At 42.0% G+C, this 24,990-nt stretch overlaps 1 protein-coding gene across 3 annotated transcripts in view; it reads right to left on the minus strand.

The window, feature by feature from the left end:
• Positions 1 to 6,135: 6,135 nt before the first annotated feature.
• The window catches only part of ELFN2 (extracellular leucine rich repeat and fibronectin type III domain containing 2), a 146,726-nt gene continuing 127,871 nt past the window's right edge, over positions 6,136 to 24,990 (minus strand). For all 3 annotated transcript variants that reach the window (XM_056524130.1, XM_056524129.1, XM_056524128.1), the window contains exon 2: positions 6,136 to 12,090. In XM_056524130.1, the coding sequence (XP_056380105.1) occupies positions 9,317 to 11,734 (2,418 nt within the window). In that variant the 5' untranslated portion in view covers positions 11,735 to 12,090 and the 3' untranslated portion in view covers positions 6,136 to 9,316. The remainder of the gene's footprint in view (positions 12,091 to 24,990) is intronic.

Consider the following 24,990-nt stretch of genomic DNA (forward strand, 5'->3'; position numbering starts at 1 on the left):
TTTATTAATATGAATGCATGATATAACGCTTTCAGTGCCTGCGATACTGTCTAGGTAACTAGGTCAAGAGAAAACCTTTTCCTTCACCGAGAATTCAACTTTTTCTGTCAGAACTTTCTTAAAGGAGTACTCTGGTCCTAGACACCTTATCCCCTATTTAAAGGATAGGTGATAAAATGTCTGATTGTGAGGGGTCTGGATGATGAGACCTCCGCGATCTCCGGCCCAACACCCCAGTGGTCTGGTCATCATGCCCCCTGCACTCAGGTCTATGGAAGAGATGCCGATACAGCGTTTACATATCTCTGTATTTTCTATAGAGATATATGAAGGGGATTTGTCGGCCACAGCTTAATGCTATGGTCGCTAGTAATCTGGCACGGAGTGAGGATTGTTCCATGCATGCAATTTACTGGGGTACCGGGAAGGAGATTGCAGCCAGACCCCCCCCCCCCCCCCCCCCACACACACACACACACAATCAGACTCTGTAGAGGATGAGCTGTCTAGAAACAGAGTAGCCTTTTAAAGGAGTTGTCCATGGCCAATCTTGTCTGATGGCATCTAATGGTGTCCGGCATTACAGCTCTGTCCCTCTCACCTTTGGTTGTAGTTCTGCAGCAGCTGGTGGCACACTGGTTGGGAAACACTGGATTATAAAGTATGTGATCAAGAATAATCTTGATGTGCTGCCACACAATTGAAACCTTCAGGGTTTACTTCTGTCCCGGGAACAGACATACACATCCATGATTTATTCCAAGACATATCTTTATTATACCTTTAACAAGCCAAGTATCTGTGTGTCCTTCACATAACCATGACACAGAAGTGAACATTGAAGGTTCCTACTGAAGAACCTACTAAGAACCGCGAGAAGAGATCTTAAATATTATGCAGAATCAATGCAGAAAGTATGTTGGAAATTGTATAACTATTTATTATACCAAGAGTAGTATTTCTATACTGAAACCATAATAGTCATTTTAATCTTACGATTCTTGCTTCTTGTGAAGTGGTTCTTCTGAACATCTATTTTGCTGTCTTGCCCACCAGCTATTTTAGTAAACAGCCATCATTTAAGACAAATTTTACTAGTCATGCAAAACTGAAGAACCTAACCTAATTTAGCTTTATATCTCAAAGGGTTTTTCTTAATTAAAGGAGTTGTCCAGCAGAAATTAGCATTTATAATCCCTATTAATCCATGTTCAGTATGATAGCTGTCCTGATGCCCTGCTATCATATCTGCTTCTAATCCACTTCTGGGTTATGACACGGAAAGTGAGCTTCACCCTTTCTACATCGGCAAGCTACTAGTAACCTGCTTGAAGGGGGCTGGATGTGTGGCTCAGTTCAGTAGTTAAGCGAGCCCCCTTCTTTATTACAGCTAATGTAGGGACAGAGAAATGGGCTGGTTTAGCTATTGAACTATAGCCAGCCCTTTTCAAACACATCACTAGTCATATGCCAACACTGAGGGGGGTAAAATCCCCTTTTCTGCTTGAAGGGGCCTGAATGTGTGGCTCAGTTCAGTAGCTAAGCTAGCTCCCTTTTTTATCACATCTTATGCAGGGACAGAGAAACGGGCTATTTCAAACACATCACTAGTGATATGCCAACACAGAGGGGGTGGAAGCAACTTTTCTGCTTGAAGGGGGTTGGATGTGTGGCTCAGTTCAAAAAGTAAGCAAGCTCCCTTCTTTATTACAGGAGCAAAGAAACGGGCTGGCTGAGCTATTGAACTGAGCTACACAGTCAGCTCTTTTTAGGCACATCACTAGTCATGTGCCAACACAGAGGTGGTGGAAGTACGTTTTCTGTGTTAAAACTATCTACTAATAGACCTAGATCAGTGCTAGTGCATCACCGATGCATCTATGATACTGAAAGTATATAAGTAAGTGAAACTCATTTCCATCAATTATTTATATGGACGGCAACCCCTTTAAGACTTTAATGATGTGACAGATGGGAACCGAAAGTACAGAAGTGAAGGCAAGAAATGGAAACTTACATGTTAGGTTTCCCTAACTTACATCAGTATAAATGAACAGTGACTTCAGAGCCTGGCTCCCTCTCCAATATATGGCGAATAGTAAGGTGGGAGGTGCAGCTGGTTGCAGGAATTCTCTGATATCTAATCTTTGTTACAGGGATGGATTTTGTGGCCATCTTAGACTCACGCTCAGCAGCACACAGTTCTATATGTGTTAATACATACTTATATGCCATAAACAGATGCCCAGTTCTGACGTCATACCCCATAAGTAGTCAAAATTAAATATCAGAAGCTTTGGTACCAATTGAGCTAATTCTAATGTGTCTCCTATAGGTGCATAACTACAAGACGTGCAGAGGTAGCTTTGGTGCCTTTGGGGACTTAAATCCCTCTCTGCTCCTATAAAAATACACTAGAATTATAAATAGCATATTTCATATTTTAAGGGCCCAGGGACTTCAGGTTAGGCTTCTGGTTATCTTTCCCTCATGTACAAAATGGTATATACTTATAAAATCTTAAAAGTTAAAGGAATTGTCCCCAATAATAAAAACATGGCTACCTTCTTAAAAAAAACAAAAAAAAACTAAGCTGCAGTACTAGAAATTACCAATGGGTGGTGTTGTTTTTGGAAAAAAGCAGCTTGATTTCCATAACATACCATAACAGTCTATGTGTAGTGTCAATGTGATGTTTGAACCTGATCCTGTTTATTTGTGTTTATTCACAAGAAAGGCCTCATTGTTTAATAAATTAACTACATACTTATTTATAAATGGAAGGTTTATTCAATGAAGGAACATGACCTATTAAGTCTTGACATTTTAAGGCTATTTACGCAACATTATAATAATCACACAACACCAATGCTTTATCATTAATTCTTAATTCTTCTGGTGTTTCTGCCTATGTGAGTAATGAATAGATGTCATAAGAATGGACGGGGCGAAAGGGGCATCTAATTAGAGCTATGGGATATCATATCATTCATTGTTTGCTTGCCTCAAGTTCCCTCTGATACCAATTGTATACAGGAAAGGTCAGTGGGGAGCTATGATATTGCTGCCCTGTTTGCTGGACAAATGTAACCTTAAGGCTTTGCCTAGGGTTATGGGTGTCCAATTAGTAAACAAATCTACTTATAACAGGCAATTCCATAGCTCGTGTTATATATATATATATATATATATATATATATATATATATATATATATCAGACAATTTAACCCTCTTCTGTAACTTTTATTTGTCTATAAAATTCAGGCTAAAATATTCCTATATCCAAACCATTTTAGTGGGTGAACGTTACATACCAGGACTGAATTGGCTATAATGCCTCAAAAGATTAATGTTGGACGCAGTGAAGAGATAATGTGGACTATTTTGAGAATCCAAAAACATGATAAAGAAAAAAATTCCTTTCATTGCTCTGCTTTACTCTACATTATAAAATGGAAGACTAGACTACTTTATGTGTCTACAAAAACATAAGAAATTAAACTTTTTAAAACATGGGCCCTATATTGAGTACTTAATAAGGTTAAAGAGGTACTCCCGTGGAAAACTTTTTTTTTTAGATCAACTGGTGCCAGAAAGTTAAACAGATTTGTAAATTACTTCTATTTTTTAAAAAAAATAATTATTCCAGTACTTATTAGCTGCTGAATACTACAGAGGAAATGGTTTCCTTTTTGGAACACATAGCTCTCTGCTGACATCATGACCACAGTGCTCTTGCTGACATCTCTGTCCATTTTAGGAACTATCCAGAGCAGCATATGTTTGCTCTGGGGATTTTCTCCTACTCTTGACAGTTCTTAAAATGGAAATAGGTGTTAGGAGAGCACTGTGGTCATGATGTCAGCAGAGAGCTCTGTGTTCCAAAAAGAAAACCATTTCCTCTGTAGTATTCAGCAGCTAATAAGTACTGGAAGGATTAAGATTTTTAATAGAAGTAATTTACAAATCTTACAATGTAAAGAGGTAGCGTGCACTCACCGCGGGTAAACAGCTGCAAGCCCGAGGTCCGGGATCACCACGACATAGACGGAGACGGTAAGGGGCGCTCAGAGGCTACGCCGGCAGTTTCGGACGTAGGAACGTCCTTCTTCCGGCCTCCTTGGAGGCCGGAAGAAGGACGTTCCTACGTCCGAAACAGCCGGCGTAGCCTCTGAGCGCCCCTTACCGTCTCCGTCTATGTCGTGGTGATCCCGGACCTCGGGCTTGCAGCTGTTTACCCGCGGTGAGTGCACGCTACCTCTTTACATTGTATTGTTTGATACTTTATCTAGTGTGTGCACCCCGCAGGTGCTGCGTTGTTACTTATCGGGTCCGGAGGCTGCCAGTGTACACCAGCGGTATCGTATATCTGCATGTTTAGCTGCACGGTGTGCTCTCTCCCTTTCTAGTGGCTTAATTTACAAATCTCTTTAACTTTCTGGAACCAGTTGATTTAAAAAAGAAAAAAAGTTTTCCATGGGTGTACCCCTTTAAGGCTTCAATGATCCCATCAAATGGGTACATTTGATAGGAGAATCATATCATCTGTATACAATATAGAGATAAAAGAGAATTCATACAAGCTGTAGAGGCTGTAATAGCAAAAGTAATCAATATTTTTCATACAGACCTATGGAGAAAATGCTTAAAAATGTCTGTGGCCATTTAAACCTTTCCTATATCAAACTTTGGGAAAGGCGTTCCCGTTTCAACTGGGCAAGATTCAGTTTTCTTGGCTCCAAAAATTCCACTCCCATCTAAAGCCAAAATATAGGCATGGGTGCCCAAGTCTAACAAACTAGTGTTTTAGGCCTTCAGTCAGCTGAATGCTAAGCATGACTAGAAATAGATACGGTATATGTATCTCGTCATAAGTAGTGGATTATGAGTTATTTCAGTCACCCCAGAGAATATAGGTAAATTTGGACCTTTGTCAATTGGTGCTGCCACTTTTCTGCAAAATTGAGAAGCTGTTTTAAAAATGCTGTAGTTAAATTTAGATTGTTAAAAAGGATCATCCATAAGACAAGTTTTTAAAGTTACAAAATTCTGTTATTTTCCCTTCTTTTACTATACATCAAAGTTGGTTTCCGAAAAAAACACTAATTCCCCAAAAATCTCCCATAGTTTAGGATAAGTGGCAAGTATTGGCCAGTCTTTGTTTTAAGGGTAAGCAGTAGACTGAATGAAAAGACTGTAGTAGTCTTTCCATCTGACTGATCTCCTGAGACGTGTGGTCTATATATTTTAGAACTCTCCATGATCTCCATTATTCTTTTATTTAGTAACCATTAAACAAGGTTAGAAGAAAGCATAATTTTGTACATGACATTGAAAGAGTTATCAGTTCATATAGTCATATGGACTGGGTAATAGGGGTTTTCCAGAAGTTTTTCATGTATGGCCCATTCTGAAGATAGGCCATCAATGTCAGATTAGTGAGGGCCCAACAATGGGAGACTCAATGAGAGCTGAGCTGCAGTAACCAAGCATGATCACATTGTACAGAGTCCTCCGCCCAAGTGCAATGGCCATATTGAACAGATGGGCGTTAGATCCTTTACCGATCAAACATTAATGATGTGTCTTCAGGTTAGGTCGTCAATAAAAAAATCTCCTGGAAAACTCCTGTAAGATTTCATGATACGTTTTGAGCCAGTACCAGGACAATTTTCCATCTCAGACACCATATGTACCAACGTTTTATTGTAAATTCCAACACTTCATCACTTCAAACTTACCTGTTGGAATAGATGAAGCTGAATTTGAGTACTGACATTACTACAGTGTTCCAATAACTGGGACAACTCCAGATGTTATCATGTATACCTACTGTACTCTGCAGAGGTAGCTGCTCACTTTTAGGAAAACATTTTTTGCCAGATTGTTTATGGTATTTCTTTTCCAGTTACCATTCATTTCACTTACTTGTCAGACTGCACATCGGGAAAAGCAAGTAGATGAAGGGCCAACGATCTGCTGAACAAACCATTCTCATTGTATCATGTTATAAAACCCATTGTTTTGAATCTCAAGGAACTGTTCTTACCAGAGTTGACAAGATGAGGTATGAAGCCTATGGCAAACCTACCGAGACCTGTTTTCTGTTTCACATCAGAAGTCATGACCATAACTATGCCAAATGCTGTATTGTTAGATGCAATGTAGTGTAGAAAGTCCAGGTTGACAGCAAGAAGACATCAGAGTAATGAGTGTGTGACTGAATACTGTGGCTGGATTTCTTAGCATGCATTTAAAGAGAATAACTTTGGACTCCATATTATGTTTAGAATTTTTTTTCATTGTGCAATGCAAGATACGGATAATGCATTATATTTAGAGACACAGTGAAGTGGATTGCAAATTATTTCTGCCTTCTTGGTCCCATCAGATACCAGGCAATCCTCAGCAGGATGGACATCTCCATTTGCCACTGCTGGATTTCTTTTAAAAGTGAAATGTGCCGAGTGCTTTTATATTTCTTAAACTTCTTCATCTCAAGTGTTTTTGTTCTTTTTTTTTTCTTTTTTTTTTACACTAATGCATGCAAAAAATACAGTTCCCATCTCCTCTCTTAATAAATCATTGGCCAAAAGTCCTGTGTACATTCCCCTCCATCCCCTTTTCCCAAACCCTCCCATACCCCCAATTCCACCCAAAAAATTGAAACAGAAAACAAAAAGCCAAAAAAGATATGTATCTGAATCCACAGCAGTAAACCTTTAAATTATACCTGCAGCTTTACTCACAACACCGGCACCCATTCTGAAGGCCAAAAGTATTCAAGGGAATACCAGTTGACATGAGTGCAATCACTGAGATACCTTAAATAAATAGATCCATGTGAATGAGTACTTAAAATTAGCCACAAAATGGCTGCCTCCAATGTATGTGAGCATTTTTTTGTATTCTTTAACATATAAAATTAACCTAAAAATGCCTTTATGGCGATAAGCTTCTAAAAATTCAAGAAACACAGGGCAATGTAAAAGTGAAAAAGTTAAAACCATGCACTGATAAAACTACAGAGAGAGATGTTGCAAGCTGACATCATGAAGGCTGGGGGAGAATAAGGAGACCCTATTATGTAAAGTTCAGTTCATATCTTTCTTTATCTTTGATTCCAAGATGCAATTGAAGATGGACCCATGAAGATTAGATAAAGCACAAAGCTATTAGTCTGGATGAACTGAAATTGCTTTCTTCATTTTTTTTACCTTACATGACCCCCTCAACAAAGTATGAGCTATCCATAAATTGGCTTTTGTCTTAGAATCTATTCTTTGTACTCCTGCATTATATTTCCTCAAATAATATTTTGGACATCCTAATGAATAATGATATCTAGATTGATTTAAAGGAACGCTGAACTAAGATAGAAATGACAGAATTGGACAGAATTAACGCATTTCTATAGTGTTTGTCATTGTACAGAAACAGTAGAAACCTTGCAGAAAACATACAACTTGGAATATATGATTATTATAATTTTTTTTAATCCCTCTAATTTTTTATTGGTAGATGATCAGGTTTTGACATAGCTCAGAGGTGTGGCTTAATGTGTAAGCTTTTCTCTTGCAGATTGAGGAGGGAGGAACTCAGAGGTGTGGCTTAAAGTTTAAGCTCTCCTCCTGCAGATTGAAGAAAGAGGACTATTTTTGAAGCCAGTTGTCTTAAGCCGGCAATATAAATTCAGCTGCTTTCGGCCAAATGTTTGTTCTGCCGACAGTAATCTCTATTGATCTTCCCACACACATTGATGTTCGGCATGGCCCAATGTTTTGGAGGGGTAAGTTAATGTCAAACAGCTATGTTGGCAGGTTATCACTCTGAAAACAAAAAGGATTGGGAGGTTAAAATCCAACCCTTCTCTTTCCCAACATCATCTGTTGGAGCAGAGTCTGGAGGCTCATATATATTTTTTTGGAATATACCTACGTGCATCCCGTGACCTGGGTTTGACTGATAGCACCCACCGCTATTTGGTGTGCTGCTCCATATTGGATTTATATATATATATATATATATATATATATATATATATATATACTTTAGATAGTACATTGGTCCCACCAAAGTCAGCAGGTTTGGACAGTTTCTGCGTACGGGGGCCTTACTGATTAGACATAAGTTTGTGAAATCGAAATGGGAGAAAATACCTGATCTTTTGCAATACACATAGAATGATTTATGTATTGAGATAAAATATGATCAAGGGATTATTTAACAATTGAGAAGTATTCTCTATATTTAGTGTTCCATTAAACCAGGGCAGAAGCATACATATACATTAGCAAGAACATCGAGGGTGTAATAAGGCTTTAAACATGCTTTATGGCCTACTGTAGACAATGCTATTGTAAATTTCTCTAATTTTATGAGATTTGCAACCACAGGGTGAAAATAATTTGAATTTACTATCACAAGCTATCTGTAACCGTAAGATGAATGCAGGACATTTTAACTCCTTCCTTTTGGCTAGCTAAGCACATGAGAAATGTTTTTTTCTTTTTTCTTTAGAAGAATCCGTAACACCTGTAAGCAAGGAAACAGGATCACTGCAAAATGACGAAATAAATTCATGTTTGCTATGAAATTCTGGCTAGTAGGGAGGTTTTTCAGTCTACATTAAAATCACATCTACTGGAATGTCTTATGCTGACTCAAACTTCTTCAGTAATCATAGTCAACATATACCTGTACATCACAGAGAATTTAAGGATACTTTGGAAAACCTATTGTTAGCTTACGATAACAAATTCCATTTGAAGTCACTATTTCATTAGTGTAAGCAGGACAGACTATTCTCTGGAGGTCTGAGAAGAAAATCCACCATATCCTTTGATTGCTGCTATAATGCCAGCTTTGTGTCCTAACTCATTGTTATCAATTTATACAAGTACTGAAGAAACTGTATGGGAAAGATTATTATGTAAAATTATTAATGGAATGGCCGTCTTTGAGAAGGGTAGCGCATGACATCAGCTTGCAACATTTCAAGCAATACATATCATTTTTTTTCCACAAAATGATAAAAAGAAAAGAAAATATTTATCAACAAAAAATATGTAAATGGAAAGAAAGTCACCAATACAGTGTGTGGAGACGTGGGGGGAAGTGTTAAAAAGGGGAGGAGGTCTGTGCCAGAAAATTCCCTGTGCAGAACTCACACATCTCTTTGTCTCCCCTCTGTGAGGGTACATCCCCACCTCCAATGTAAACTTTAATTGCACATTGTAGCGCATCAGCACCACAATTCTCAGCAGAGACATGTCCACAGCCTTAGCCGGCTCTAAGCACCTTGATAGGTGCCAGTTACAGTTTCTGTTGAGCTGACACTCCCTTCCAGTAATCCAAGATATCGTGCAAGTCCTCCCCTTTGGCAAACTGGACCTTTTTGCGCAAGGCATGTCCAGCTGCTATGTAGACCTCTTCCCGGGTATGTTTTTTATAAGGACGGAAGCGCTCCCAAATCTTGTGGGTGTTTTCAGTGGAGTACTCTGGACTGGAGGAATATCCAGAGAAATGGTGTCTTGGTGATAGCTGGGAGTAGCTAGAGTCTCTCTTGGAGCGGGAAAGTGGCTTCAAAAAGCTGACTCTCTGGCTTAATGTATCAGCGCTTTCCTCATAGTACAGAGCAGGAAAGGAGTGACGGTGTTCACTACAATGATAGGAAGGCTTGACATCTAAATGGTGGACTCCAGAAGAAGATACTAGTGGAAGGCGATCCAAAGGGCTATTCAGAGGGCTGCTCTTCTCAATATACTTGGAGTCACACTTTAGAGGCTGATCAGGTACATCCAAGCTAAATACTCTGGCACTTTTAATGGAGCCACTAGACGAAATGCTGCAACGTTTCTTCGCAACTGTGGCAGCATCTGCACTGAGCTGCCGTTGAAGAGGATGGACACCCTCTTTGTATGGAGGAGAGAGGAAGCTCAACCGTTCCAGATGACCCGAAGAGCTGGCTGGGATTGACTGGCAATCGTAACCCAGCTCCGGGTCCCCCCCTCCTAAAAAAGAAGCCGTGTCTAGCTTTAGGGCATCAATGCAATTATTGATTATTTGGTTAACTTTATCTACCTCCTTAGCAATTGTTGATATCTCAGATGCTGAGCCCTCACCATTGTCTAGTTCCCGAAAGTCTTCTTCATCTTCATCCCCTCCTGACATCCCTCTTTGTCCTCTATCTAGTCCTTCTCCGCTTCGCACTTCCATGTAATTTGTTCCCTTAGGACCTTTAGGTGTTCCCATTTGAGAATTCATAGGCTTGGAAATGCCTTTGTCTCCACTTCCAAGACCAGAAACTGAAGTGGGCAGTGAAGAAATGCGTGATATAGGAATAGGATGCTCTGACATCTTTTGTGATGAATGAGGTCCCAGACATGGATCAACATCTGAACCATACCGCATTTCTAGAATTGTCTTTTTAACATTGAGCGATTTTTTCTTTTCTTCCTGTCTCCTCTTCTTTCTTAAGCAGTAATATACAACTCCCAGTATGATAACCATGCCAAATAGGCATCCCAATATTGTCATGATATAGTGTGTAGTGGTGGAAGTGTTGGGAGAAAATTCTTCCTTATCCTTTGAACGAGTAAAGACAAAGAGGCAGGTATGGTTGTAGCGTTTTGAGTTACGTATGGAAGCCACGCAGAAAGTATAATTGACATGAGCCTTCAACTTGTCTAATGTTATATATTCCTTCTTGTGCTTCAACGTTGTTACATCATATACAAAACTGTTATTGTACTGGACCAGAATATACATCTTTTTATATGGATATGGAATAGTCACGATCAAAGTAGCTGAACTTCCAGTCACATGATGAATTTCAATGGTGGGCATAACAGAAGAGTCTGTAGAAGTGGGGGTTGGGTCGGGATAAAGAACGTCTCCAGGACTATAACCAGAATTTTCATCTGAATCATGGAAGGGATCTGGTATGAGTGGAGTTGGCCTTTCGCGTGGTACAGAAAATATTCCTCCATTTTTGCAACGAGCTTGAAGAACAGTTATTGCATTTCGGCTGTGGTGAGGCCTGGGGCTTAGTAGGGGGTAACCAGCAAACTCTCGAGGACTTTCACATTGTAAGCGATCATAATTTCGAGTGAAATTGTTAAACATCACGAGCCAATCAAGAAAGCCATAGAGCTCACAACCACAATGAAAAGGATTCCCAGCCAGTTCACAAGCCATCAGTGCTTGAAGACCAAGAAAGGTTGCACTATCCAGCTTTTGGAGTCGATTAGAAGACAAGTCAATGCTTATAAGACTCAAGCATTCTGAGAAAGCTCCTGGGGTCACCACCTCAATCAAGTTATGCTGAACGAAGAGGAATTGTAACCTGGGCATGCCCCTAAGCATTCCCTCTGACAAATTGGTTAACTTGTTATAACCAAGCTGAAGAATTTGTAGATTTGATTGTCCAAGGAAGGCTCCATCCTCAATGTAGGAAATCTCATTCTTGGTTAGGTTCAAATCTGTCAAGTTTCCAAAGCGGGATAGGGAAGCATAACCAATTATCTTTAACTTATTTTCATTAAGCCTGAGATCATGAACTGTACTATTGATATGTTGAGGAATAGTCTCATAAGGGGGTTGGTTCTGACTACATATAGCCAACCAGACATACCCCTTGTCTCCTTCAATCAACCAGCAATCGCTCTGTGCTCCTGGCGGGAAGTATAAGAAACAAAAAGTAACTGTCACAAAGACCCACCGGTATGACATGATGGTCTTTTAAAAAATGAAGGCCAGGACAAGAGATGATGTCCAACTCTGGAGTTTTGTGCCTAAGTTAGAGAAGTCTGTGCTTCACAGTCCTTCTGAAAATTCTGTGCATCATATTCTGCAGGACAGGATATGGTAGTGAGCCTCTTCTACATAAAACAGTCTCATCCACTAGGTTGCTAGCAACAGTTACTCATTTGTATCTTCACATCTTCTATCATGCCTTAGTAACATAGAATGAACAGAAAGAACGATTGGAGGCAGAAGACAGAGGTTGTGTATCTGAGTGCCAGTCGCCTCTGTGCCCTGGGATGAATCCGTCTCTGTGTCTGTCCGTCTCCAGCTGCCACCAGAATCTGAAGAGAAAAAAAACGAGAGACAAGACTACGTCAGCAAAGGAGGAAATGGGAGGGAGAGAGGGATAAAAAGGCAAATGCTTGGAGGCAGAGAAGAGATGGATATAGAGAGAAAAGAAAGGCATGGTGTCATGGATGGGACTAAAAGTGACAGAATTGATTCTAGATAATGAATAAAAGAAAAGATACCATGCAAGAGAGAGAAAAAAATTAGGAACTTAGGCAAGTGGAAGTAGGTGATAAATATGTAAATGATCCTCACACTACACAGACGGGTGGGGGGGGGGGGGGTGCTGGAAGATTAGAAGGAGATATAGCAGCAATCAAAGCCAGTGGGTTTAAGGATAAAGAGAGGAAGAGTGAAAGAATGAGGATTGAAGAGGTTGATATAAATTAATGTAGACAAGAACCAGCACAAAATCAACTCAACTCTCACCATCAATGGGCACTTTCTGGGCATTAATAAACATTGCAAAAAGATTGTGTTTGTCAGACGCTCTCTCTTCTTTCAGTGTTTATAGTGCAAATATTCCCAAATGAATTTAAGACACATTGTTTCTACATCTGACATAGTCATACAGAAGATAAATATAGGTCATTGCTACACACAGAAACTCCATTGCCTTTTGTATTGATGTATGAGGCTATTACATGCTGGGTAAGAGAAACTATCATTCCCTAATTGCTATATACTTAAAACAAACAACAGCAATTTAGTGGCTGCTGCATAGATGGCTGCTTGGGTAGGCATCGCTTGGATCTGTCTTAAATAAGAGGGAGAAAAAACCTTCACAGATGTTCGCTTGTACAGCAGTATCAATACAGAAAAGCTGTTTGAAGGCAAAGGGAGGTGGGGGCAGGGTTAGTTTGGTGGAACGCTTCCTATCCTCTTCACATGATACAAACCTCTTTACGACAACTCATCTTCGCTATTGGCATGATGGTACTATCATACTGGGAAGCAGGGACAGCTTGTTCTTATGTTAATGTATATATACATATATATATATATATATATATATATATATATATATATATATACATATACATATATAATATTATGTCTATGGTGCTGTAGTGCCGTTCCAATTTAACACAGTGAAGTGTGACGTTCTCTCTGTACATTTTTTAGGACAGACTTGGAGATTGCATGAACCTTATATACTGTTATAACTCAATGGCGGCAGACTTTTCAAATAGTATCAGAACTTGCAAAGTTGCTTGTCTTTATGATAGAAGATTAACAAGACTGCGAATACATAAACATCTCTCTATAATGTCACAATGGTCAGAATAAAGAGTCTATAGAGCTTCACGGCTGGACAGAAGAAGGTTGTGTAATATGGCATGTAGAACGTAAAGAGAAGAATGCGAATGTATTTAGTTAACAAAGACAATTATTCTTTGGTATAACACCTGACCATTAACATAATGGGGGACATTTATCAAAACTTGTGCCAAGGAAAAGTTAGCCAGTTGCAACTAGCAACCAATCAGATCGCTTCTTTCATTTTTCAGAGGCCTTTTTAAAAATGAAAGAAGCAATCTGATTGGTTGCTATGGGCAATTGGTAAACGTTTCCTCGGCACAGGTTTTGATAAATCTTCCCCAATATATTTAGTGGAAAAGAAGTCACTGTTGTGGGTCAAATCAAGTCATACTCTGCAATTCTTCAAATTGTGAAAAAAAATTCTGAAGAAAAAAAAATGTGACTTTTGAGAAATAGTGCTGCTTACACCAAGGAGAAAGGAAGGAGACAGTAAAAAGGCTGAAAGGGGGCTCCGCTTCACATAGATGGGGGTAAAGGAATAGCAGCCTTTTTACATGTGACTTTAGGGCCAACTTATGACACCTGAAGTAGCAGAAATATACACCTGCTTGTGGTTGGTGTATATTCCTGTGCCTGTCACAACGGCAGCCATGTTGCTGTTGAATTTACTAAGAAGTAAACTAAAAACTGGAAGAATTTTACATTCGTACGTCGTACCAAAACACTGCAGATGATAAATATTCCCCATAATGTCTACATTAAGTATAGAGCCATAAAAGGGCCTCTATAGAGGTACATGGTAGTGTTGGGCGCGAATATTCACATTTTGAATTTTTATCGCAAATATCACAAATTTGCGAATATTCGCTATTAGAGATGAGCGAACTTACAGTAAATTCGATTCGTCACAAACTTCTCGGCTCGGCAGTTGATGACTTTTCCTGCATAAATTAGTTCAGCCTTCAGGTGCTCCGGTGGGCTGGAAAAGGTGGATACAGTCCTAGGAAAGAGTCTCCTAGGACTGTATCCACCTTTTCCAGCCCACCAGAGCACCGGAAAGCTGAACTAATTTATGCAGGAAAACTCATTAACTGCCGAGCCGAGAAGTTCGTGACGAATCGAATTTACTGTAAGTTCGCTCATCTCTATCCGCTATATATTCGAAATTGCGAATATTCGCTTTTTTCCGCATGTGCGCATATTCGCATATGTGAATATTCGCATATGTACATATTCGCATATGTGAATATTCGCATGTGCCCATATTCTCATATGTAAATATTTGTATATTCCTTCTTTTCACTTGTGGGCCAATTAGAATGATGTAAATACACTTGTCAGAGGTTATCAACAACATCTCTAGCAACCAATAGTAAAGTTGCCCACCCCATCACTGTTTTCTTCCTCGAATGCACGAATATTCGACTATTCACATATGCGAATATAACGAATACTCGAAATTTGCGAATATAGGACGAATATTCGTCTATATATTCACAAAATATCGCAAATTCGTATAAGGGCAATGCCGCTCATCACTAGTACATGGTGCCTCTTTATGGTTTGTGGAGGAACATGGAGTTGTTGTTTTTTTTTTTTTTTTTTTTTTTTTTTTTTATGGATTCATATGAATGGAATAGCAAATCCCTGGCAGCTATATATGTATTTTCAGTATGTGCATTCAATGACTTTCCCATATGTTGACCAATCAGGGTCCATATATTCCATTTTATTATTTGCAGATTATTAGGACATGATCTCTTCATAATACCTTCTATGCAGATCTGGTCAGTCAGAAACCACGCCAGGTGGCAAGATCAGCCCATGTCAGCTGTCAACTCAATGCATTTACATCCTGACTCCAGATTACTCAGATTATGTTTCTATGTAACATAAATGGACAGTACAACGATCTACTCAAAGCACATACATGTACTGGTAAGCCACATCATAGAAGATATCAGATATTGTATATGTATAGCACTGGCTATTTTGCTTAAATAAAATTATTATTATTATGTTACATTCATGGTCATATAGCATTTCTATGATACATCTATAATGAATGTATTTATATGCACATATCCGGCTATGCACAAGAAATTCATCATCCCGACTATACACAGGTTAGACTGACAACTATGGATTGCCACAAATTTGGGGTCTGTTGTAAGAAAACAATGCCTATTATGTAATCTGTTAAACTACAACACTTTCTAGGAGAGATTTCCATTTCCAGCAAGGCAAACTCTTTATATTTGGGAAATCTTCCAGGCGCATTACTGCACCCAGCAGGGAATGTCCATATTGGGCCAGCTACACCGCTTGAGAATAGCAGATATATTATACCTGCAGTCATGATCATGATCTAGTTTATGTGCTAATGCTGGAGAGAGAAGTATGGGACTAAATAATTAAAAATACAAGAGAACCAAAATAAAATACAAGAGGACCGAAATAAAATACATGAGAACCAAAATAAAATAAATGAAACTTGGATGTTCCATATTAATGAAAATATAATAAGTATATTAGATATCCCCAAGGTGTCCCATAACTATAAACCTTTCTACAGGTCACAGAACTCCTTTTTATTTTTAAGGCTTTTTTCAGACATACTTTTTGCAGTTCATTTTTGGCAAGAAAAAAAAACCAGCACACAAAACTACCCTTTTTTATTCTACATGATGCAGCTTTTGTGGCTTTTTCCCCTTAATATAAAGTGTATTGTGGACATTTTATCTGTGATTTTCTCATTACAAGCCATGTGATTGTTTGATCATGATATTCTAGGATTTCTATTGGAGGACATGAGAGAAAAATGCCAGACAAAACACTTTGGGCACAAGGGATCATTCTTCTAGTCGGTGGAGGGTCCAGTAGTTGGACCACCACTAATCAAATACTTAAATACTTAACATAAAAGAGTTATCTTTTTCTGCTTAACTCACACCACAGCTACTGCAGACCCTCTTTTTAATTATATATCCACCTCATTTATTGTTTGCCACAGTGCAATCACTGTATAGTAGAGTGTCCCAAGTGGGAACCATAATGATCCTCTAGTGTTGGCCACAGCCACTCCCTGCTCCACCCCTGAAGTTCCTTCCTTGTATTTTTTCTATTTTCCACTGTTATGTATTAATGCCTACATAAAAGGGCTGTACTGAGCCTCAGCATTCAGTTCATTCTTAAAAGAGCTCAGTATGGGATGAAAAAACAAACAAACATTAAGGTAGCTGCCGCTGTTCCCCACCAGTGCCAATCTGTTGATGCCCGCCACCACTACCAAATGCTTCCTGCTCTCCTCTAACTCCTCTAAAAAAATGTCTGCTCAGCCAATCACTGGCAGAGAAGGGTCCCTACTATGGCCAGTGATTGGTTGAACAACATTTCCAGGAAACCCCTAACAGTAGGAACTGACATCGGCAGAATGGGACCTGTATGGTTTGACTGCAGGTGAGTACATATTTTTTTCATTTTCACCCCACAATGAGCTCCTTTACATATTGAGTTAATTCTCTGAGAGAGCCATTGAAAGAGTTCTCTTAGCAGAAATAGGCAAAGTTTGGCTGTCGGGGGAATTTAGTCACTTAAAGAACCTGTCACATAGTTGAAAACTACTACGTATACTCATCTATGGTCTCCAAAGGGAACACAAACCACAGAACACCAGTTACACTCCTGTCATCACACGGCATGTAACCCGTTGACATTCTCATAGATTTCAATGCCATCCAATATACTTGTTGTGTTACCTCCATATTAGCAGTATTCTGGTAAAACAAATCATTACCATTTCATGATATCAATCCATCTGTGTTGAGTAAATAATATTCCTTGTGATTCGCACTCCACACACTCATTAGACTAAAAGTTATTGATTTTAGTAATAATTGCTGAGGAGAGAGATCGTGGTCACAGACTAGGCTGGAGAGGCTTATGAGAGGCCTGATTTAGTCTGCGGTTCTGGCTTCATCTAAAGAGACCAGCATCTGTCATTCCACTTAATTACTGTAGTGCATATTAGAAGGAAAATCCCAGGCATTTCTGCTCTCACTGTCTCCTTCCAGCAGATTGCTTACAATCAGATAGTACTAAATTTCATTCTACGTAGATTTTGCCTGCAGATTAGAACACCATATGACCCAGCAAAACACTATTGGTAAATACTCAAGTACTCATGATATGGTCATTATATACATATCATCCTCTCTTGTATACTCATCATGATACGATCAATCTATATTTATAGATATACAGTACAAATATGTCTAGTAAAACACCCTCAATATCACTAGGGGCGTAGCTATAGGGGGTGCAGAGGTAGCAGTCGCACTGGGGCCCTGGGGCCTAAGGGGCCCCAAAGCACATCTGCCTCATAAATGATCACTATTATTATTAGCACATGGGGCCCTGTTGCAGATATTACATTAGGGCCCAGAAGCTACAAGTTACGCCTCTGAGTATCACCCTTTACTACGGTTGGTAAGACATTGCTTAGTTTACAGATCATTTTTTGTATTGGTGACGCTAGAGACAGAATTGATGTTGATCGGAGAAAAAAAGGGAAAAATCAAAAGATATTGTCACGATGCCGGCTGGCAGGTAGTGGATCCTCTGTGCCAGAGAGGGATGGCGAGGACCGCGCTAGTGGACCGGTTCTAAGCCACTACAGGTTTTCACCAGAGCCCGCCGCAAAGCGGGATGGTCTTGCTGCGGCGGTAGTGACCAGGTCGTATCCACTAGCAACGGCTCACCTCTCTGACTGCTGAAGATAGGCGAGGTACAAGGGAGTAGGCAGAAGCAAAGTCGGACGTAGCAGAAGGTCGAGGCAGGCAGCAAGGATCGTAGTCAGGGGCAACGGCAGGAGGTCAGGAACACGGGCTAGGAACAGACAAGGGAACGCTTTCACTAGGCACTAAGGCAACAAGATCCGGCCAGGGAGTGCAGGGGAAGTGAGGTGATATAGGGAAGTGCACAGGTGGAAACTAATTAAGCTAATTGGAAGATTGGGCCAGGCACCAACATTGGTGCACTGGCCCTTTAAATTGCAGAGACCCGGCGCGCGCGCGCCCTAGGGAGCGGGGCCGCGCGCGCCGGGACAGGACCGACGGAGAGCGAGTCAGGTACGGGGACCGGGGTGCGCATCGCGAGCGGGCGCCACCCGCATCGCGAATCGCATCCCGGCTGGAGGCGGTACCGCAGCGCACCCGGTCAGTGGATCTGACCGGGGCGCTGCAGCAACGAGGATGAGGCGAGCGCTCCGGGGAGGAACGGGGACCCGGAGCGCTCGGCGTAACAGTACCCCCCCCCTTGGGTCTCCCCCTCTTCTTGGGGCCAAAGAACCTGAGGAAAAAAAAGTCAATTTTTTCGTGATGAGGTCCGATGCACATTAGGAGGGGTCTGGCGAGACTGGTCACAGGGACGTAGAACCTGTTGATAAGAGAGGCCAAAAAAAATTTTCCTGCAGATCCGGAATCCAAGAAGACCATAGTAGAGAAGGAGAAGGTAGAGGCAGATATCCGCACAGGCACAGTAAGGCGTGGAGAAGCAGAGTTGACATCAAGAACTGTGTCACCTTTGTGCGGAGTCAGCGTACGTCTTTCCAGGCGGGGAGGACGGATAGGACAATCCTTCAGGAAGTGTTCGGTACCGACATAGTACAGGCAAAGATTCTCCATGCGGCGTCGTGTCCTCTCTTGAGGTGTCAAGCGAGACCGGTCAACTTGCATAGCCTCCGCGGCGGGAAGCACAGGAACGGATTGCAGAGGACCAGAGGAGAGAGGAGCCGGGGAGAAAAAACGCCTCGTGCGAACAAAGTCCATATCCAGGCGGAGCTCCAGACGCCATCCGGAAGAAGGCATGTCAATGCGAGTGGCAAGATGAATGAGTTCATGCAGGTTAGCAGGAGTTTCTCGTGCGGCCAGAACATCTTTAATGTTGCTGGATAGGCCTTTTTTAAAGGTCGCGCAGAGAATCTCACTATTCCAGGACAACTCGGAAGCAAGAGCACGGAACTGAATGGCGTACTCGCCAACGGAAGAAACACCCTGGGCCAGGTTCAGCAGGGCAGTCTTGGCAGAAGAAGCTCGGGCAGGCTCCTCGAAGACACCACGGACCTCAGCGAAGAAGGATTGGACTGTGGCTGTGGCAGGATCATTGCGGACCCCATCAAATTTGTCCGGCAGGGACAAGCAGGGGTTAGGAGCGGCCGGTTGCTGCGGAGGAGTTGCAGGAGCCGGCGGAGGAGATGGTTGTTGCAGCTGTAGCTGTGACTGAATTTGCTGTATCTGTGACTGAAGATGCAGTGTCACGGAGGTCAAGTATGCCAGCTGTTGATTTCGTTGGGCGATCTTTAGGGCTTGCTGGGCGACCAGTGTAGGGAGGTCGGCGACAACTGGCAGAGGAACTTCAGCGGGATCCCTGGCCGGATCTACTGTCACGATGCCGGCTGGCAGGTAGTGGATCCTCTGTGCCAGAGAGGGATGGCGAGGACCGCGCTAGTGGACCGGTTCTAAGCCACTACAGGTTTTCACCAGAGCCCGCCGCAAAGCGGGATGGTCTTGCTGCGGCGGTAGTGACCAGGTCGTATCCACTAGCAACGGCTCACCTCTCTGACTGCTGAAGATAGGCGAGGTACAAGGGAGTAGGCAGAAGCAAAGTCGGACGTAGCAGAAGGTCGAGGCAGGCAGCAAGGATCGTAGTCAGGGGCAACGGCAGGAGGTCAGGAACACGGGCTAGGAACAGACAAGGGAACGCTTTCACTAGGCACTAAGGCAACAAGATCCGGCCAGGGAGTGCAGGGGAAGTGAGGTGATATAGGGAAGTGCACAGGTGGAAACTAATTAAGCTAATTGGAAGATTGGGCCAGGCACCAACATTGGTGCACTGGCCCTTTAAATTGCAGAGACCCGGCGCGCGCGCGCCCTAGGGAGCGGGGCCGCGCGCGCCGGGACAGGACCGACGGAGAGCGAGTCAGGTACGGGGACCGGGGTGCGCATCGCGAGCGGGCGCCACCCGCATCGCGAATCGCATCCCGGCTGGAGGCGGTACCGCAGCGCACCCGGTCAGTGGATCTGACCGGGGCGCTGCAGCAACGAGGATGAGGCGAGCGCTCCGGGGAGGAACGGGGACCCGGAGCGCTCGGCGTAACAGATATGACTAGCTTATGGGGCCAAATTCTTATATGGTGCCGTTAGAGATAAGCGAACTTACAGTAAATTTGATTCGTCACAAACTTCTCGGCTCGGCAGTTGATGACTTATCCTGCGTAAATTAGTTCAGCCTTCAGGTGCTCCGGTGGACTGGAAAAGGTGGATACATTCCTAGGAAAGAGTCTCCTAGGACTGTATCCACCTTTTCCAGCCCACCGGAGCACCTGAAAGCTGAACTAATTTATGCAGGATAAGTCAACAACTGCCGAGCCGAGAAGTTCGTGATGAATTGAATTTACTGTAAGTTCACTCATCTCTAGGTGCCGTGTTTAGTCAGTTTTAGCCAACAAGCTGGTGAGACATCTTTCTTTTGCAGTGTCCTACTAGGTACCCTCCTGATACCTGTTGGCTGAGTGTTGGTTAGCTGTGCCTAGTTTTACATGTAATTTTGCACTTTTCCATTCTTTTACAATGTTTTCTACCACTGTAATGTTGTTATTGCATTTGTACCACTACTGGCTGAGTATAATGGGTTAACCAATGCACTAAATGCATTCTCATGTACCTACACAGGAACATACAAGAATGGGGAGTTAATTCTGCTTTTCTCTCTCTAATGTTAGAGAAGAGTAGAGGGAAGAACTGAGAGAAACTCCCTTCTTCTGTGATATTGGCCTAAACCAAGGATTCTTAGGGCAGATTAAAGGCGTAGTGCAGTGAAACATAACTTATCCCCTATCCAAAGGAAAGGAGATAAGTTATAGATCACGAGGGGTCCAACCCCTGGGATACATAGAGGGGGCATGTCAGCACGCCCCCTTCCACCCCTTCCAGCAGACTGCTGGGGCCCTGTTCAGGAGATTGCGGTCGGGGGGTCCCAGCGGTCAGACCCCCCGCAATCTATAACTTATCCCCTATCCTTTGCATAGGGGATAAGTTATGTTTCACTACAGAACTCCTTTAACTCCTGAAAATAATCTACGTTTTACTGGTAAACCTAGAAAGTATAGATATAAAGAAGGGAAGTGTGGAGAAAACACAGAGTCTGTGGAGAGAAGCTTAAGGCAGGATCTAGGAACTAAGTGGCTGCCCAAGTTACATTTCTTTAAAGGGGTAATCCGGTGGAAAACACATTTTTTTAAATCAACTAGTGCCAGAAATGTAAACAGATTACCTGTAAATTACCTTTATTTAAGAATTTTAATCCTTCCAGTACTTATCAGCAGCTATATGCTCCAGAGGAATATATATATATGCTTATGACTTGATAAAGTGAGGAATCCCGAAAGCTTGTCTCTACATAATCTTGTTAGTCCAATAAAAAAGGTATTACCAGATACTGCAACTACCGATGATTTTGCTTTTTGCATCACTGGACTAGTACGGCTACTCCTAACTAATCTATATATATATATATATATATATATATATATATATATATATATATATAGCAGCTGATAAGTACTGGAAGGATTAAGATTCTTAAATAGAAGTAATTTACAAATCTGTATAACTTTCTGGCATCAGTTGATTTAAAAAATTTAGTTTTCCACCGGAATACCCCTTTAAAGAAACCTGCACCACTCAGGGGCCAATGCAGCTCAAAGCGAGTGTAGACTTTTATGGTTCAGTGTAAGTTAACCATTTGCACCATGATTAGAAAAGAGAAAGACTTGAAACTGGTACCACTTGTGGCTCTTAATAAATTTGGTAGCAACTTACTCGACCATACATTAGCGAAAGATTAGCTTCTAAGGTGCCATTCTTTAGTAAAATTGCTTCTATGTGTGTGTGCGTCATGTTATAATTGTTTGCAGTCTTATCCTATACACACTACATTATTATTTCCAGTTAATTGTTTGGGCCTCAGGCTATTGGATAGTGTTCCTGGAATTCTGCAATTCGATTTACAGAGGTTTCCAAGATGCCAATAATGAAAGTCAAGAACCTGTAGACTGCATATCATGACGCCACTGGCAAGCAAAAAAAAAAAACCGCATCAGGCTAATAACATCATGGCATTTGGAGGAGCCGCAGAGCTTCACACCATTAATATCCCATTCAGCGATCTTCTCGGTTTAGCACTGGACTGCAGAGTATCACACCACCCTTACAGATCACATCTGACATGAGATAGAAAGCAAGAGGCGGCTGTGCGTAAGTCCCAGCTGAGAAGCAGCAGAGCATGATATTACTGTGCTAAGTGGGCTCTGTTAGAAATTTATGTTTTAACCCCTACCATCCTAGGAGAGATGTCCGGAGACTAATGGGTTTGAGATTTGTACTGACAGGTGAAAGCTTTTTCTTTACTTATTACCTACAGAAGGAAGGTTCGGAATCGTACATTGACACAGTCTAAGAAGTGTGTATTAAGATCATTGACTTTACTCCATTTTGGAAACAACTCACTCAAGTGACACATACGGTAAATAGTTTCCAAAAGCTGCCAATTAAATGTTGTTTTTTTTTTTTTTTTGCTCTTGCATGACATCTTAGTGGTGTTCTTTACCTAGATTCATTAAGCAGCTGCCTAATAGTTTTACTGTTCTTTATATCAATTTATTCCTGGAATCTTCACTGCAGTGGCATAAACAGAAGAAAGTTGACTCCCGGCCAATTATGGTGCCTGGTTTTGCCACCCAAGATAGAAGAGCCTTTTATTTTTTACCCTTTCCATCCCACTTCCATTACTTTTTGACAGTTAGCCTACTTAGACCTGCGGTGTCCTGGTACCGTATTATATACGATTCCTGTGTAAGAGGTCCCCATAGCCAGAGTCCCTAGGACGTCGGGGTCCCTCTTTTGTAGATCTCCCCTTGTCACCTCTCACTTAGTCAATAAGTATATAGCAGTTCTATTTAATATTTATATAATTATAAGTATAGATATGTATATATTTAATTATCTACCTGTTCGGAGCATAGCAGGACCTGCGGGTCATTTGATTAGGTTAGAACTCTATGGTTTTGCTACAGGACCTTTGGAGGTTCCCGTGACGTATTCACCCACAATGCACTGTAACGGTGAGTGACAGTCGTTACGGACCAATCCAAAACGGCCGGCCCCTGCCCATATAAGGGACCTGCGCCATCTTGATCATTCTCTTCTCTCTTGGGTTGCTGACTCTGGAAGAGGTAGGACCTCTGCAGCTTACAAGACTAATTACTAGGCCAAAGCCTTGCGACCTAGGCCTATAGCATAGCGGATATACTAAGCAATTCCCCGCTACTCATCGCAGGATCACTGGACCTCAATATTCCCCTAAATCCAGCGGATCTCTGCTATACGATTCTTCACAAGCCAAATTGGGCTTATATGATCCCAACCGACTGTCAATCGCTGCTCGAGTTTTATGTAAAGAGACTTTGTTATCTGGACTGTTACTGTTACTTCATGCACAGAAACTCCTCATTAAAAGTTCCTGCAAGTTTTCAGTTAACAATGGTTGTGGACAATCCTTTATTTCTACATCACCTATTGCTTTTGGGAAGGGTGGCAATAGGCCTATCAAGAAAAACAGTATTTAACCCTCACACTGGCGTCACGAGTGACAAGTGTTAACAGCGCCCTTAATTGTTCTGCACAACGACACCCAAACTACCCTATACCCCCACATGGCTTGCCACATAATCCAGCCACCACAGACCCATCTGCATACCTCCCAACTTTTGCTGATAGAAAAGAGGGACAAGCCACACCACTAATCGCACCCCCAGCCACACCCTTAACCACTCCCTCAGCCACACTCCTAACTACTCCCTCAGCCACATTCCTGACCACTCCCTCAGCCACACCCCTGACCACTCCCTCAGCCACACCCCTGACCACTCCCTCAGCCACACCCCTAACTACTCCCTCAGCTATGCCCCTAAACACGCCAGTACACGCAGAATGAAAATACCTATTTAAAGGAGTAGTTACACCACGTTTTCTTTAAACAGTTACTGGATCCAGCTGGGGAATGTCAAAACTGGGCACTCTTATACCCCAGCTGGACCATCTGAATTATTTGAATGAGCCGACTGGAGTCAGATAGTGGCTGGAATGAAATCCGGGGTATGGGGATACCGTATACGGGGCAAAAATTAGCCGACCAGAGTCAATATCTAACTTCACTCAGCTCATTCAAATGGCAACCATATACTTTCCTGTGCCCCATTGCTCCTCTGGTCGAGGATCCCCTTCAATAGGCCATAGCCCTATGCCAGTGTTTCCCAACCAGGGTGCCTCCAGGTGTTGCAAAACTACAACTCCCAGCATGCCTGGACAGCAAAAGGCTGCCAAAGGCTGTCCAAATATGCTGAGAGTTGTAGTTTTGCAACATCTGGAGGCACCCTGGTTGGGAAACACTGCCCTGAGCAGTAGGTCCCCCAACCGGAGAAGCAGTGGAGCACAGAAGCTGCAGATACCTGATGCGGACGCTGTGGCTGGGCCGGCTAGACTCGTGCTCCAGTCCTCCAGCTGTCCCGCCGC

The sequence above is a fragment of the Hyla sarda genome, chromosome 6, assembly GCF_029499605.1.
Source record: "Hyla sarda isolate aHylSar1 chromosome 6, aHylSar1.hap1, whole genome shotgun sequence".
Taxonomy (NCBI): Eukaryota; Metazoa; Chordata; class Amphibia; order Anura; family Hylidae; genus Hyla; species Hyla sarda.